Here is an 18,427-nt window from a genome sequence, read left to right on the forward strand (position 1 = left end):
TTTAAGAACATGGGCCTTGTTTACCAGTATAAATTTGTCTTGAGAAAAATACTATTCATGATTTAAGTTAGCTGCATAAATTTGTCATATATGATCTGATCTTTATCAAAGCCAAGTTTATTGACAAATATAATGTGCCTAAAATAACTAAAATATCCGTCTTCATCGAGAACAACTATAAAAAAAACTTGGTGCTAGTGAAAAAGTATGTGAACCCTTGTGGTAATGACCTCAAAAAACCTTATTGAAGTCAAGTGTTATCATACCATTTGACTGATAAAAATCACTCCAACATTCTTGTTGGCTCCTCGGCAAAGCTGCACTAGCAGCAGCTCGAATAAAAGCTGTGGCTGACTTCACATGTATCGGAGGAAGCATGTGGTAGTCTTCACCCTCTTGCTGTGTTGTGGTATTACTAGTGGCTGTGCTAAATTGGGGAGAAAATGGGAAGAAATTAAAATAAATATAAAATATATTTAAAAAAAATCAAGCCAACTTTGAGTTAATTATACACAAGAAGGATACACATACATTAGACATTTATAGGACGCTGGAAAGGTTTAGACTTTAGAAACAAATGGAGACAATTTGGTCAAGAAGTGAGCACCCAGTCAAAATTACTATAAGAGCACAACGGAGACTCATCAATGAGGTAAACAAACAACCCAGAGTGACCGCCAATTATTTGAAGGTGTCATTGGTACAGGCTGTTTGTGTTCATAGGTTACAGTCCAAAAAAAACCCTTAAACAAGCAGGGTGTCTATAGAAAAACACCACGAAGGAAGCCGCTGCTTGCAAAAAGAACATTGCTGCATTGCCTTAAGTTTATGAAATAGGATATTGACACTCCACACAATGGTACTGACAAATGTTCTGTGGACAGATGACACCAAGATTGCACCATTGCTGCACTACATCTGTTTAAAAAAAGCACTGCACGTCACCAAGAAAACATCATCCAAACCATAAAGTATGTTGGAGGGAACATCATGATTTGTGCCTGTTTTGCTTAATCAGGCCTGGCCAACTTACAATCTTTAAGGGGAAGATAAAGTTGTAAGTGTATCAAATAAATCTGCAGGAGTGTCTATGTGAGAGAAGTTGAGTGATGCAACAGGACGATGACCCAAAACATTGGAGCAAGTCCACAACGGAATGGCTTAAGAACAAAATATGCCCATTATCCTTATAAGTTAACCCAACCCCACATACTATATGTTTCATTAAGTGTTGATAACTTGTTTTTCTCTCTTGTTGAAATCATTTATTTAAACAAATTAATTTTGCTGAACAAAGCATACATCTAGATTAGATGAGATTAAGTTAGCAACACACCAAACATCTTCTAAAGTTAAGATTTTTGTTACAATCTGAAATTGAAACTGACATTCCCCCAATTAACAAACCTGTCAAAAACAAAATAATTACATTCAAATCTTTTAATTTTCCCAAACATCTTCGATGAACCTTTTAATCCAGTGTGTCTTATGGATGAATTCTACCAGTCAGGTTGTAAGGAGCAGTAAAGCAACTCTGCCAAACCGCAGTGATATTCACATGCACAGGGGCTGGAGTAGCATTAGCATTAGCTGCTAACCGCTATTTCCCCGTTCAGAGGGGAGTATTATCGGCCTGTAGTCTGCTCCTAACCTCACCCCGCTAATGCTAATGCTCCAGTCTTAGTGCTGGAGAAATTTGGGAATCTAAACTTACTGTAAATGAACAAAAACCCTTTACTCACTCAAATGAACACTTTTCAGGAGAGAAATCTGTGTAGATTTACATCCAGTGCTCGTTTGACTTTAAAAGATTTTTTTTATTACAGTTTTGTTTACTTAACTTTACTTAACTTAGTTACCTTACTAAATTTACATCTGAAGTGCACTGTCCCAGGTATGTGTAGCACCATAGGCATAGTGATCTGGCGCCCCCTGATGTCTCTTTTAATCAGAAGCATTCCCCCAGTTAGTAATCCACCCAGTTGGAAAGCATGTTTTGACTCTACACGCTACTAAATGTATCTGTATTTGTATTTATTCTAATGTTAAATTATATTCCTGCAGCCGTGAACCTTCTGATTCCAATGCAATGCACCCATTGCATTCCACTGAATTACAGCCTCAGATTGCCTAAAAGAAGAGAGAGCGGCTCATAAAGATACTTAGTGCCAAAAATGCTGCTTTCAAAGAAGAACTAAAAATCAAAGTGTTTTATAGCGAATGGTCCAGTGGCCTTCTAAGCAGGCTTCCAGCACTTTCACACTGTCTGCTCCCTTTACAAAGCAGTGGAGCCAGTCAGGACCAGGGCAGGGTCCTTCTATTTAGGGTGATTTAGCAGTTTCTGCTCTCCAATTGAGCTCTGTGCTGTGCAGCAGTGAGAACACAAGACAAATCTGCGCTTACGGGAATGAGGAGGGGGGAAACCTTCAACAACATGCTCAGTTCTTTTGTGTTTCAAGGTTATTTGGCTCAGAGTTTGGGAATCGGCCAACGGAGTGGCAGATAAATCTTGTAACAAGGGGCAGCCATGCCACTGAAAACCTTACGAAAGATCTACCAGGGATAAGGAACTTCTCAAACTTTTCTCCATACTGGTTTTAGATCAATAATAACTATTTGATAATTTCTTTTGCACAATTTAATTAATATATAATATTATTGTAAAATGTCATTGCAATAATAGCGTAAAGAGTGTGGTGTGATGGTGATTGTGCACATGTGCACATGGCAGGGTGAAGGGATGTATACTTTCTAAGATCTTTTCCATAAAAAAAAACAACAAAACATCTTTTTGCTTTCAATGTTCTTAAGCCCCCCTAAAAAGGGCCAGAGACGGCCCTGGTTAACATATTGCCTCATTCCTCTTAATGCGCAATATCAAGCTCAACAACAATTACCATAATCATATCCATGTATTGTACAATAAGCTGATGAGATGTGAAATGTCCAGTAATGACACAGAGTCAAAGTACAGCAACCAAGCACAAATTGGAACTGTTAAATGTTTGATGGTCTGAAAACTGACCCACGATATAGGGAAAAATAGTTGAGATGCAGGATTTAAAAAAAAATTATTCACTTACTAATAATACGTATTATTCTAACATAATAAATGTAAAAAAAATATTTTTAAACATTATGGTATGCATAGACCAAAATTTGAAGTTTTATTAAAGAAGAAAATCAAAATGATATAAAAATGTTATAAAAAAGTTTTAGTACAGTTACTACAAATAATGTCAAATTTAACAAGTATAAAAGTGAATATTAAAGCACTGTTAGTAGTTTACTTGAGGAAAATAATATATAAATAATATTTTTCTGATTACAGTCACGCCACAGTTCACATACTTGTTTTATGATTTCTGTTTTCCACTATTGGCTGTTTAATTTTACCATCACTTCCAGTTATTCTTACTGAAATGTTAATACTTTAATTTGGTTTAATTTTGTTCTTTGGTGTATCCTGCACAGATGTATCTGAATAATGGAAAAATTAAAATGTGTCTTGCATCATTTGAAATCAGGTGTAATGTAAATTGTAATATGCAAGACTACAGTGAAAGCATCCTTTTAAAATGTTCATGTTTATGTTTTTTTCCAAACTACTGTATATTATAAACACAGGTCTTGTTCACCAGTATCAGTTTTTGTTTTGTTTTTTGTGAGAAAAAACCCTATTCATGATTCATGTTTTCAAATCACACAACTGATATGCAACATGTGAACTGGCTAATGACATGTAAATGTGATGCATTTAAAATTTCTATATATAAAAGTTTCTATATATAGATTGTATGGGATGTGGACCGTTTTCACATGAAATCATATCATATGGGCCTTTTAATTAAGTGTTTGTATCAGCAGTCAGGCAGTGTTATGAGTGTTTTGAAAAGTTGGACACTGTAGTTCTTGCACAAAAGCACAAAACTTTCACTTTTTCATATCTAAAACGTCCATCTGACTCCAGCATCTCCTGCCTCTCCACACCCCGGGTAAACTCATAAATCTAACCCAACAACAACGCTGTGGTGCTGGAGTGGAAGTGAAAATCATTTCCTCTCTGATTAGGATTATTGCTTCCTCTCTGAGCTCCTGAACATGCTCTCCCTCCCTGTGTGAGCTCATTGAGTCAGTGGCGCCGGCTCCGTGAGGCACACAATAGCTCACAGTGTTCCAGGAGCCTTTTCTTGCCAGGACACACAGGACGTGCAGGGTCCAGTTGATTGAGTGTTCAGACGTGACACACATCACGTGTCCTGATCACGGCACCCTGTGAAGATTAGGTGTAGTTAGGGCTGTTGGAGTGCAGAGAGTGGAGCTCCTGGTGTTTTGTGTGTGTGGGGGTCTGTTTTTAGCACATTTGTTGTAATGACTGGCATTCATTTCATTTTAACAATACCAACATTTCAAATGCCACACAATGCTAGTGTTTTTTGGGTACGGAAGATCTCTATACCTCTATGAATTTACAATGAACATTAATCTACTGTATAAACAGACATAAGACATAACCAGGTAAAAAGCCGTAATGTGCAAAGACTTGAAGATATATAAAAAAAAAAAACACCTGGTGTGACAATTCACTTTTCTCATAATCATCCTTACCACACAAGGTGAGATCATGCATGGAGCTCCAGAACGAGTGTTTGACTTTTTGACTTTTTTTCTTCCATTTTCGAATGATTGCACCAACAGTGAACTCTTCCTCACCAAGTTTCTTGCTGATGGTCTTGTAGCCCAATCAAGTCTTCTACAGTGTAGTTCTACAGTTTTGTCCCTTATGTTCACAGCTCTTTGGATTTGCCCATAATGGTGGAGAGGTTTGAAAAGGAAAGACTGATGATTCTGTGACAGGTGTCTTTTGTAAGGAGGTGAGGCACAGGACTAATTTGTGTGCCTCATAGCCATATAAGCATGTGGCAGTCAGAATTCATGGCTGGCAGGGGATCAAATACAAATGCAAATTAATTAATAACCTTAATTTAACATTTGTGTTGTGGATTCATTCTTCATTTTCTGTCTCTCTGTGCAAAAATGAACCAACCATAAAAAAACTATCGACTGTTAATGTCTTTGTAAGTGGGTAAACTTACAAAATCAGCAGGGGATCAAATAATTGTTTTCCCCACTGTAAATTCCTAAGCACTCTTATGTGGGAGAAATGTACAAAGGGGAGTTAGGGGTTATTACAATTCCACAGACCCTCCCCAATGTTGGATTAACTACAGAAATAACAAGGGGGCTACCCCAGACCCTAAGCAATGTCAAAACAGCTTTTTGTTAAGTACATTACATTACATTGCATTAGGCAGACTTTTTTGTCACAATTGTAAAGTACAAAAGTAATAGAAGTTAAAGGTAACACATCTTTAGACAGGGCCTTAAAGGAGGTCAAAGAGAAATAATGGGATAGAGGAGTGAAGGAGGGTAAGAAGGAAATGAGGTTAGAAGTAGTTAGTGTGTTAGAGGTGTTAGGAGAGTAAGTGCTCTTTGAAGAGCTCTGTCTTCAGGAGTTTATTAAAGATAGTGAGAGATTCTCCTGATCTGGTAGTGGAAGGTAGTTTGTTCCACCATTGGGGAACTCTGTATGAGAACAGTCTGGATTGCTTTGTGTGAATGTTTGTTTGGTAAAGCGAGGCGACGGTCATTGGAGGAGAGCAGCGGCCGGGAGGTAGCGTAAGTCTTCAGGAGTGATCAGTGCAGGTAGGAAGGAGCTGTTCTGTCATCACCTTGTAGGCGATTGTAAGAGCTTTGAATTTCATACGAGCATCAACTGGTCGCCAATGAAGCTCAATGAGCAGTGGGGTGACATGTACCCGTTTTGGCTGGTTGAAGACCAGATGTGCTGCTGCATGTTTATGTGATCTGAGTAATTCCTATAATGGGAAATCCTAATGCTATAGCATACACTGGCAGTTCTGAAAACTGTAAGCTTCCAGCTTTTTGGCAGTAAAAAAATGTTAAGAGATTCAGAGGCTAGGTGGTGTAATCAGATATGTTATAAATGAGAAAGAATATGACTGAAAATATTTTTATTGTTCAACATGGTGTCTGTTAATATAAAAGTCCCACCCCCCAAAAGAGCCAAGGAGCTTATTGGTTACTCTGCAAGGGGAGGCAGGTTGTTACGTCCTCGTCCTGTTCCCTGTCTGTCTCTGTGTCTCATGTGCTCTCTGTGTTTGTTTACCTCCGTGTCTCTGCCCCAGTCCCGTTTTTCTCCATGTGCCTTTCCTCTGTGTTCATTTGTTGCTCCGCCCCCTCGTTACCTGTCTGTTTCCTGTTTCCTGTTAGTCCTGTGTTTAAATAGTTCCCCTGTGCCTCCTTCTTCCTGTGTTGTACGTTTATCGTCTGTTAAGGTTGTGTGTGTTTTTCTATGTATTCCGTGGTCCTTGGTTTATTCAGTCCTTTGTTTTTTTTTTTTGTTTTGTTTTTTAATAACTACCTCGCATTTGAGTCTGCTCTCTGCGTCCTCTCCTTGCTGCTGCAATCCTGACAAAGGTCAACAATATTGTGGGGCTAGTGGGAAAAGCCCTTTTTTGAGGAGGAGATTTCTGCAAATGCAGTGGCCAGAACATTATAATTGGTGATTATAAATATGTTTTAAAAACCTTCAGTTTCTAATACTTTGGTCTCTTCCGTTAACAGGAGCCTGGGGCTGTGTAGAACTGGAAATAACTGCTCAGCAGAATTTCAAAGATGGCCAACGAGTGATCAGACTTGCCTGTAAAGACTGTGGTGTAGTGTGTAGTGACCTTAATTGGGGTTCAATTCTCTGGCAGGGGAGACTTTATGCTAGTTTGCCACCTTGGGCAAATCACCTAACACTGCATACACCTACCTGAGTAGCATTATTCCACTGTACGTTATTATAAATAAAAATATAATAAATATGTAATTATACGTTTATATATAATTATGTACTAAAGTATAGAAGGATGACAACTAAACTGAGGGGGAATTGTACAAATTGCATTTGAGGGAGGATAAAAGTTACATCTTGTAAACATTCCTGTAGCTTTTATACTTTTATTCTTCAAAACAACATACTCTATTAGGCAATTCTGAGAAACTCATATAGATGCCTTATTTGTGATGAGAGTCATATTTACCTTAACATTTTAAGTGAAATTGGCATATCATTTTTAACATGAAAACCAAACAGCAGTTTAATTTCTTAAGAAACATGTTCAAATCATTTTTGTTGTTGTTTCATTGTGGGTTTTACTCAGAATTGACTGATTTGTGAGACAATAGTAAAGTTTTTTTTTTTCACAAATTACAAAATTCAAAATCTTAATCTGTTTTTTTTCTTAGCAATAAATTATTTTAGAGAACTGAATCCTTTACTGGCTGCTACAGACTGAACAGACTTGCCAATAAGTGCTTACACTCATGTACAAGTGTACTGTAAGTGTTTATAGTAAACTGTAGGTGCAGTGCAGTGGGTAACAAAATGCCCTTCCTGGGGTTCAATTCTTTGGCTGGGAAGACACTTCACACCTGGGGTCACATAGTCTTCCCACTTTCAAAAACACATAGGTGTGACTGAATGTGTGTGTGTGTGTGTGTGTGTGTGTGTGGTGCCTTGTAGTATATTAGGAATATACTAAGAACTGATGTTAAATATATTTATATTAGAGTACAAATATGCTTCTTCTTATTCCTGTCTCTTGTAAGTAGCACACTTTTAGCATAGTTTGATGGGTATAAAAATGTATTTTAATATACTATACTACAATTTGTAGCATTTTACAAATTTACTTTTATCATTTAAATTAGTAGGAGTAATTTAATTTACTTTCTAAAAAGTTACATGACACATTGTACTTTAAGTTAACTTCTAAAATGTCTAATTTCCAAATATATATTTTTTACATTTTTAGCAAAGTGTGTTAAAAAAACATATTTGGAAATTAGACATTTTTGAAGTATGGTGAATTACATTAATACTTCATAGTAGCCTATTTTTAAAAATACACTAGATTGTACTTTTTTAAAAGTATGATCAAAGTTTACTTTCAAACATTTGATGAAAGCATAATATTAACTCCTTGATGTGCAACATGGGTCAAAAGTGACCCGGCTGAGTTTAATTTTCTATATAATTGCAAAAAATGTGTTTAATAATTTAGAATTCAAGGTATTCCTAAATGAACTTGTTTTGGATTATAGTACAACCTTATTTTATTTTGAATAAAAGCCATTTTTGTATCACAACCCCTCTAATGCATGGCATGGGTCAAAATGACCCACATTCATTTTCTATGCTGAAACCTTGAGCATAGGGTAGTGATACAAAAAGGGTTTTTATTCAAAAAGTAATCAAAAAAGTATGATAATCTAAAACAGGTTAATTGAGGAATACCTTAAATTCTAAATGAGTAAATTATTTTTTTAGTTAAGATATAGCATAGAAACCCCTCAGCCATACATGAATTATCATAGAAAATGAATACAGGTCATTTTTGACTCATGTGTGCATTAGAGAGGTAGTGATACAAAAAGGGCTTTAATTCGAAAAATAAGAAAAGTAAAAATTAGATGAGGATCAATAACAAGTTAATTGAGAATTAACTTAAATTCCGAATGAGTTAATTAATTTATTGATAAAAAATATAATAGAAACACTTTATGACCAATGTTGCGCTTTAGAGGGGGTGTGCATATGTTGCACCTCAAAGAGTTAATGTACTTAATATACATAAATCTTTTAGTATATTTACAGCATACTTAGACATTTCTCAATATGTTTTAAGTACAATTGAGTATATATTTGTTTCACCAGGGAACAAGACTATTTGTTTTTGTTTACTTCCAGAACATTCTGTCTCTATTTCCCACATAATCTGGAATATCTCCAGAGTATTTACGCAGGAGCACTGGGTGAAGATGATTTCTGACATATTAAACATTGCAAAATAAAACCTCAGTGAAAAACAGGCAGCAGAGAGCAGCTGTTTCGCATTCTGCTCTTGGCAGCTGCGTGGAGAAGCCACAGGCTGACAGATTGATGCGGTGACATTTCAGTGGAGAAGCTCTGGGAAAGGAAAACACCTTTTCTGAAAGGACGGTCACAGGAGAGCAGATAGGCAGCTTCCAGCAGCCGGTGTGATCTGAACTGAGCTGGGCCGGTCTGCTGTTATTGGACGCTACTGGGAGCTACTCGTCACAGTTGTCTCGCCAGGCTCGTTATGACGCAGGAGCTCCAGACTTCAGATGCTCCTGGTGGTGGATGAATTTCTGAGTTAGTTTCTGTGCAGGTTGCTGCTGTGAAGAGCAGAAAGTAATCTGTTGGGATCTTTGAGATTTTGGAGAGTTTGGTTTGTTTTTTTCTGAAGTTAAAAAGTGAAAGTGTGTGTGTTAGGTAGAAGTTCTCTCTGGACTGTGGACTGAACTCTGGAGAGCATCTCCTCCCTCCAGCAGCAGCAGTAGCAGTAGCAGTATTTAGCAGGGGTATTTGGGGTGATCTGAGCTGGGACATGGCTAGCTCTGGGGTGCAGCTGCTGGGCTTCTCCCTCTCTCTGGTTGGGATCTTGGGGCTGATCGTGGGCACCGTGCTGCCCCAGTGGAAGATGTCTGCGTACGTGGGGGACAGCATCATCACCGCTGTGGCTACATACCAGGGGCTGTGGATGTCCTGCGCCTTTCAGAGCACCGGACAGCTCCAGTGCAAAATCTACGACTCTATTCTGCAGCTGGACAGTAAGTGAACGAGTTCTCTATCAGAATAGTAGAACTTTTTGAGAAGAAATTGTGAATACAGTTGGATTTATGTCACTGATCTGCTTTAAAAAAACACCTGTGGCTCATTAGATTGTTTATTGACATGATAACAGAAGCCATGAATGACATACATTGTACTGTATGTTTATTTTCATCTGTATTATTATTAATATTAATATTATTGGGAATATTATTCACAAACCACATGCTGAAAATGACATAATGAAAAGTTTGAGCAGCCAACAACACTATTGAGATACCTTTTGAACTTTAAAGGAATATAGATAGATAGATAAAGGAAAATTCTGGACATCCGGCAGCAGGTATAAATAGTACACTGACGTTACAAAAGAAGGAACAAAATAGAATGACAGATAAAAAAATACAATAAAAAATAGTATATAAGTAGTATAAAAGAGTTGTGCATACAGTTGTTGTGTATATTAATAAGATAACGGATGTCAGCCATACAGACAGTGCAAGTACGCAGTTATATCATAATATAAAAATAATTTAGCAGTGCAAACTTGTAAAGATGTAAACAGTGGTGCAGAATAGGGTAACACTATATTAGATGCAAAAACGAATACCTTTTTATATGTATTATTCAATGCTATTTCCAATCAATAACTATTTTGAGCTAAATATTAATGAATCTAGACTCAATAATATAGTCAAAGTTGGCAAAGAAAAGTGTAAAAGTTCTAAGTGTAAGTGTAAATAACAGTAAACACCTTATCAATTTTTAAAAAACATGATCTACAATTTTACATGTATTTGTGTATTTACATGTATTTATACATGTATACATATATACATTTATATAACTTTTTTTACATGTTTTGTATGTATTTTTAATGAACAATTACTAGAACTATATTAGAATTAACATAATGGAGTCAACAAAAGGGGGACATCACCGCACAGATCCAAAAGAGCCTTAGCTATTAGCTATTGTCCAGTTTCAGCTTCAGACACAGCTCAGCCAGGCAGAAAGGGACTGTAGGTGCTGATGATGTACTAAGGGCAAGGTTGCAATGGATGGAGATATTCACAGCATGAAGACCATTTTAAAAATATCATTGGTTTACAGTATTGCAGCATATTTTGTGTTACTTTGCAATTTTTCCTCTTATTATTATTATTATTATTATTATTATTATTTGATACATTGACCCACAAACTAATACAGGCTATATTCTCGATTGAACAAAAGCTTTGCTACAGAGAAAGCTTGAACACTACTTTATTATTGTAAGTATATGTGATATGTCTCCCTTTTAAAAAAATAACTATCGTATATTAAAAATCCCTGTAGTGATCATGTACTGGAGTTTTCTGCTTTATAGATTTGTATCAGTACTGATCTATAGTCATGATCGGTCTGAAGTAGTGCTGTAGAATTTGTTGCATAGTAGCAGTGTCATTTCTCCCCCAGTATCAAGCTTGAGTCTGTCTATCTGCGAAGGCTTTGTACCACCATACAGTGACCTTATTGTTTCTGGATTAGTGGATCTTGTAAGCATGGTGGTGCAAAATGTGCACTTTTACCAGCATTTGTTTAGCTTGTGAACTATGATTCAATTGTTTGTCTAAAATTTTATAATATAAGAGTAATAAAATAAATTATTTATATAATTATACATAAAAAATAACAAAATGGAAATAAAGTTGATAAAACAATTTTTAAAAATGCACAGCAATAATAGATGATAGGTGCAACTCCACTGTGCAAAATGCTTCAAGTGGGTGTTCGAGCAATTCCATAGGACAGTGTCAAGTGCTAAATCCTGCTGGAAAATGAAATCCGCATCTCCATAGAAGCATACAAGTGCTGTAAGATATTCTGGGAAAACACTGTACTGACTTTGGACTTGATAGAACACAGTGGACCAACACCAGCTGACCAATCAAGGGACCACAGTCTGAGGGAAGAGTGTAAAGACACACAGTCCCAGCTGCTTGAGGTCTAGTGTGAAGTTTCCACAATCAGTGATGATTTGGAGAGACATGTCATCTGCTGGTGTTGATCCACTGTGTTTTATTATCAAGTCTAAATTGAGTGTTTTTTCCGGAACATATTTCAGCACTTCATGCTTCCCTCTGCTGACAACTTTTATGGAGATGCTGATTTCATTTTCCAGCAGGACTTGGTGTTATATAATATTCACATTTTCTGAGATACAAATTTTTGGACTTTTATTGGCTGTAAGCCACAATCATCAACAAAAAAAACATAAACGTTACTGAAATAAAGTAGTTTTTCAATGATATTCAAAGTTTTCGAGATGCACTAGTATTACTTAACTTATTAAATGGGGGTAAATCTGTAGTTATTTACTGGTTAAACTGGCAAAAGCAGCCCGAACTGAACAATACACACATATACACACACCTTAACACAGGCTCCCCATAGCGTACCACTGCTGTGCTCAGGGAAAGCTTGATAAATGGGTTTTGGCCATGCCAGCAGGGCTTTGGCGTACAGTATGCCTTCTGTGTTGGCCTGGAAACTGTTGCCTACAGCTTAGTTAATAAGAATGCAACCTCTCCACAACCCCACCCACACTTAGCATAGCTGTGCTCTCCACCAGTGTACGGTTTGGGGTTCACTTCTATAGAATAGGACGTGCCCCCGTCCCCTCCTCAGCCGTTGGGCTTGGCTGGATGCGCTGACGGGGCTACTTGGGTGTGAAAAGTTGGGGAAACTTCCAGTATGAACCGGTTGGAGCTGTACCTGACAGCAGGTTGAGTTATAAGACAGAGAGGAGAGGAGGAGGAGGAGAGAGGACAGGCTGGTGGGGGTGATGGAGGAAAGAAGGGAGGGCCTCCGCTGGATTCCATACTGAAGTAGTTTCAGTGCCTGGCAAGAGAAGCTTTTATTAGGCCTTAATGAATGATGCTGGAGAAGCCATTCTTTCACTTCTTTATTCCCCACCCATGTCCTCTTGTTTTGTCGTGTGAATGTACGGGGATATACTGGTACAGACTGGTTCTTGTTGGATGAAATTGTCCCTCTTTCTCCCACATTTTTTTTCTCTCTGTTTCTTTCTTTCTTTTTCTCTCATTATCTCCTGCAGGTTGCAGTGCTTAGAAAATAAGACAGCGACTGTGTTGGTTTGTTTCTCGCAGATGCAAACAGACAACTAACTAATGACTCTTTATCTGTGGGGTCAAACTTAGTAAAATTAGCAAAAATGATACTCACTGTAAACAAGTGCTAGTATCTGATTGACTGAGCCATATTCAATGGTGCTGTTATACAGAATTCAGCACACACACACACACACACAATTCAGTAGTTAATAAAAGCCATCATATAGCCTTTGTACTGTTCCACTGTGATGGCAACCATGGCCTACTGTTAACGAACTAGATTGTAAGTAGACAAATTAAAAATTTTATAAACTATACTTAATTAAATTATTTGTAAAACATTGGTAATTGGTATGTAGAACTACTTTACTACTGTACTTAAGTACTAAAATACTGTATCTGTACTTTACTTTAGTATTATTTTTTCTCCTTTTCCACTTTTACCACACTACATGTTTTCCATGTGTTTAATACTTTTACTCTGATAACTTTTTTATGTGTTGCATCATTATTTGTCTCTATAATAAAAATGTTAGAAATCATTCCAAACCCACATTATCACTAAAGCCAGAGCGGTAGATGTCTCTGCACTGTCACCGGGTTTAATGAAGCTGCTCATCATTGAGTGAATCAAGAGATCAAGCTGATCTCATAAGAAGAGCATGCTGCTTTCGTTCTGCCTTTCACTCTGAGAACGTTCCACTGTAATAACTACTTTACACAATACTGTACTTTTACTTTCAGTAATTTAGAATTATATTTCATAATAAACTCGACTTGCAATACTTCCACTTATGTGTGGAGTTTAAGGAACAAACAAATTTATAGCAAGAACGCTCTAAGTAAAACTAATCTTCAGTATGTAAACCTGTATTTGACTAAGGCGCTGCCGCTATGTTTGGGAGATCAATGGTTTGAATCCCAGTCATGCAGCTTGCCGTCAGCTGCCGAAGCCCCAAGAGATCACAGTTGTCCTTGCTCTCTCTGGGTGGGTAGATAAAACTCTCTCCCCACATTACTCCAAAGGGTGATGTCGATCAGCACAAGGCATCTGTGAGCTGATGTATCAGAACCAAGTCGCTGCACTTTCCTCCGAGCACACTGTGATGCTACTCGGAAATGCTACATCAGCAGCATCTTGAAAAGAGGTCGTGGCTGACTTCACATGTGTTGAAGGAGGCATATGCTAGTCTTCGCCTTTCTGGCATCACTAGTGATGGGGGATATACGGCTGAAGAGGTGGGACAATTGGCCACATACATTGAGAGAAAAAGAGTGGAATATTAAAAATAAAAAAGGAATATTTTTGACTATTCATTTAGATTTTATGTATGTGTTCATTAGGTGCCCTTCAAGCAACCCGTGCTCTAATGATCGTGGGCATCATCGTGTCCATCGCTGGCCTGGGCGTGGCCTGCATGGGTATGAAGTGCACCACCTGCGGCGCCGAAGATAAAGTGCGCAAAGCCCGCATCGCCATGACCGGAGGCATTATACTGCTGGTGGGATGTGAGTATATATAAAAACATGTGAGATGGATTACAGAATTATAGTATATTAATTATTTAGCATTTGATAACTGATCATCTTTTATGTTTATAATAATTAAATCCATTTAGTATTATTTTAAGTATATATTTAAAAATAATGGTATAAATTAGAAACAGCTAGTTTTCATTGCTTTCAGAATATCACACACAACATACCAAATGCAATAATGTGATTAGATGAACTATTTACACAATATAGACTATTAAAACAATCTTTTTTTAATTAAATTTATTTGATTAACTGAATTGCTGTTTTAATGTAAATGTCACAACAAGGAAATGGAGATTGTACATCTTTAAATATAGAAGCTGCCAGAGGGACTCAGTAAATAGGCTTGTGCATCTGCCATAAACCTGTAAAGAACTGTGATTTTCATATTTTACACTTTTCTTTATCTGAATTAAATGGAGGTTATTTTTAACCTTGTTCAGTATAAAATCTACCTGTAAAGTAAAAAAAAGGAGCTAACTTAAACTTATGTACTTATGGGATTTAACTTAAATACAAATATAAAAGAAATTTAAAACAAATCATTTAAATGGTGCCATTTACTTGGCACATCTACTATTAAATAAAGCACTTATAAAACTTTTTTTTTTCAGTAAGAGGTAAAAAATATATAATAATTAAAAATCGCTAGTAAATTTGCATTTTGAGATTTCTCCCTACAATATCTCCCAGCTGTACTACCAAGTTTATTTTTCTTCACCTTGTACTTTCACTATTGCCAGAAAATGTGTGGACACACAGATAATGTTTGAGATAGAAAGTGAGATAGACAAAGGAGACGTCTTTGAACTTCTCCTTGCTTCAGCAGTTGTGTTTAATATGCCTTTCTTCAAAGCTGCAGGGTGACTTAAGATGAAAGTACTGAAAGAGTTGGCAAAACTGAGATTACTGCACAGGGTAATGGGCTTTGAACAAAGTCATGAAGGCATGCGTAGGAAGGAGTTTGATTCCTCTGCCAGAGTCTGCCCTCCCACCCAGTGCTAAACCATGAAGGGTTCAGTTACAGGTCAATAGTAGAAGCTCTGTTATAAACATCATTAGTCTCTCAGTGCTTTGAGGAAACAGGGTATGAAGAGGGCCTGTAAAGCGTGTGTGTAGTTTGCAGTTTGAGCTGTCAGTTATAATACTTTTTCCTTTAATTAAGCTGTTTTTTCTCAATTGATCTCTTTGTCTTGGCCTCCCAGCCCTCAGTGCGATTGTGGCATGCTCTTGGTTCGCCCACAACGTGATCCGTGCGTTCTACAACCCCTTCACTCCTGTCAACACCAAGTAAGTGAATTCACAGGCTCTCTGAGGAATTCTCAGAAAAGTAAAAAAAAAAAAAAATCTGCAGCTGTGCATAATCATGCATTTCATTGTTGTCAGGCAAAAAAAATGTGTCTTAGTTACAATGTACTGATATGGTTTTGCACTCATTGCAAGGTATGGCAAGAAAGCTTTTTTTTTTTTTTTTTCGCAACTGTGTTTAAACAAGCATTTAATTGTAGGCAAAAACCTAGTATCTCAAAAAATGGCAAATTAGAATAAGAAAATAAAAGGCTAAAATGATTTCACTTTAGGACGTTTTGAAGATTTTTTAATTGTTCCAAATCTAATTTTAACAGAATATATAAAACTGCCAGATTTAAATAATGTTAAAACAAAAAAACAAAGAAACTAAATCCAGATACATTTTTTTTGCCAGAGAGCAATGATTTAAAAGCTAATAAAAACAAATACTACACGAAAAATTTTGAGTGAATGTGTTTTAAAAAATTAAGAACTGCCAGATTCAAATAATGTTAAAAAGTAAAAAAAAAAAAATCCAGATACGTGTTTTTTTTTTGCCAGAAAGCCATTATTTGAAAGCTAATAAAATCAAATATTACATAAAGATTTGAAGTAAAAAAAAAATCATTTAAGAACTGCCAGATTCAAATAACGTTTAAAAAGTAAAAATATATATATAAAAAAATTAATCCAGATACATTTTTTTTGCCAGAAAGCAATGATTTAATGAAAACAAATATTACATAAAGATTGGGAGTGAATGTGTGTTAAATCAATTTGTAAACTGATTAATGTATAAAGTTATGTAATATGTTAGTTTTAAACACTTAATACACATGGCACAAGTCATGGAACAGAAAATATCAGAAAGTATTATGATCCATGACTTGTGGGATGTGTGTGTGAGGCCTTCTGCACTGAATGTGGATGTGATTTGTGGCCTCGCTCAATCTGTAACGATAACAGTTTGTGTTGCCTTGTTTAAGTGACATTTTGTTAGCACTGTGTATTCTAAATCTTTGTCCTAGAGGCATCCTGCCCTCAAACAGATGCAGTGCTAATTCACCTGACTCTGAGAAACAACACCCTCAAACGAGGGCTTATTTTATTAAATATTACCACACTGTTGAATGACCCATCGTGTTTTCTTTTTTTATCTGTTTTAATGCAGAATCGAATCAAATTATGTTTACTTATATAGGGCTTTTAACTGATGTTGTCACAGAGAAGCTTTACTGAAATGTGGAAGCATTCGAGAGAATCAGACAAAACATTGAACATACAACGTAAAACTTACAGTAAGGAACAGAGGCAGGGAAAAACTCTCTCAGAGATTGAGAAAAAAGAAACCATGTGAGGAACCAAGGCTCACATGTACCTAATTCTATCACATGTACTATCATGAACTTTAATCTACAAACCAGAATCTTCTCTCTTCTCTTCGAGGTTTGAGTTTGGTGCAGCCATTTTCATCGCATGGGGCGGATCTTTTCTGGATGTTCTTGGAGGAGCTATGTTGGCGGCCTCCTGCCCTCGGGGCAAACAGGTGACCAAGTACCCCAAAAGCTCTGCTCGTGCCCCCAGCAGCACTAAGGAGTATGTGTGACTGCCCTCAACTGGACACACATAAGAACTGCATCTGGTGAAGGATCCCCTGTAAAGGAACACTGACTGGACTGGGCCTGGTGGATTGAAGTGAAGTTAGTTGGCAGAAAACATGTTAAATCCATAGAGAAAGAACTGTGGTGAGTGTTTGATATCAGATGTTATGTGGCTATTTTTCACTGAATAAAAAAAAAAAAAACAATAGAGTTTACATTTTATAATGACCCCTAATACTGTTATATATATATATATATATATATATATATATATATATATATATATATATATATATATATATATATATATTTCTGGGGACAGAAAAAAAATACTCTCTGTTGTATGAGCTGCTGTATGCTACTAGCTCACTATTTTTGAATATGGTATTTTTTCAGCAAGTCACACTTGACTATTAAGACTAGTGAGTGCTGTATAGATCTAGCGTTGCTATGAATTACTATCTTCTCGACTAGAGGGCCTAATAGGTGGGTGTTATCTAAAATTAAAGGGAAGGTCTCAGAAAAACAGGACAGTGCGCTAAACATCCTAATAGAACATGAACTGAATGTTCTTTGGTATGATCAGCCAAAATCCTAAAATAAAAATACTATTCTGTCAACAATAGAGTTAAGTAAGTGATATTGGCTTGATTTTAAAATTCAGTGAGTGGAATGTCAACTTAGAAATAAATACATAAAGAGCCTCCTCACACCATAGCAAATGGTAAGATTAATATAATTATCTGGTTTAATTATATTGCTTGAGGCTGGTAACTGTTTTGGTTATGTCCCAACATTTCTGAGGCTTTTAGAGTAGACAAATAATTACAGGCTGATATATAATCATGTGTTGTCCTGTTTGTCCTGTTGAGTATAAAAGCCCCGCTCTTGTTAGTGTAGCATAAAATAGGTAGTTACATCACTCAACATACACATGTTCAGCTGTTTTTAATGACTGTTTTATCTGTTTGTTTGTTTATTCATTGCTACATACACACTTTTATCATACAGTTTCCAAATGTACAATAAAAGTCATTGTTTCCTCATTACATTGCCATTCTCAGTGCTTTTTGTATTGTGTTACCTGTGTTGTGTACAAACCATTAACTGGCCATTTTTTGCCTATAAAATCTTAAAAAACTTAATCAAGGACATAATCTTTCATTTGTGAGTAG

General features: G+C 36.5%; 2 protein-coding genes across 2 annotated transcripts in view; both read left to right on the plus strand.

The window, feature by feature from the left end:
* Positions 1–18,427, plus strand: part of LOC103037073 (UDP glucuronosyltransferase 5 family, polypeptide G1) — a 246,053-nt gene that overhangs the window by 159,332 nt on the left and 68,294 nt on the right. The gene's annotated exons all lie outside the window — the stretch shown is intronic.
* On the plus strand, positions 8,951–18,301 carry cldn7a (claudin 7a). The gene is made up of 4 exons (XM_007250165.4): positions 8,951–9,705; positions 14,167–14,331; positions 15,567–15,651; positions 17,098–18,301. Exons 1-4 carry the CDS (start codon positions 9,483–9,485, stop codon positions 17,255–17,257), a joined length of 633 nt encoding a protein of 210 aa, XP_007250227.1. The 5' UTR covers positions 8,951–9,482; the 3' UTR covers positions 17,258–18,301.

Source organism: Astyanax mexicanus, chromosome 8 (assembly GCF_023375975.1).
Source record: "Astyanax mexicanus isolate ESR-SI-001 chromosome 8, AstMex3_surface, whole genome shotgun sequence".
NCBI lineage: Eukaryota > Metazoa > Chordata > Actinopteri > Characiformes > Acestrorhamphidae > Astyanax > Astyanax mexicanus.

Bases quoted from the DNA above. Each gene is read 5' to 3' on its own strand.
- cldn7a (XM_007250165.4), top strand. From the start codon at position 9,483: ATGGCTAGCTCTGGGGTGCAGCTGCTGGGCTTCTCCCTCTCTCTGGTT. The intron at 9,706-14,166 runs GTAAGTGAACGA...TGTGTTCATTAG, and splicing joins CTCTATTCTGCAGCTGGACA to GTGCCCTTCAAGCAACCCGT. The intron at 15,652-17,097 runs GTAAGTGAATTC...CTTCTCTTCGAG, and splicing joins TTCACTCCTGTCAACACCAA to GTTTGAGTTTGGTGCAGCCA.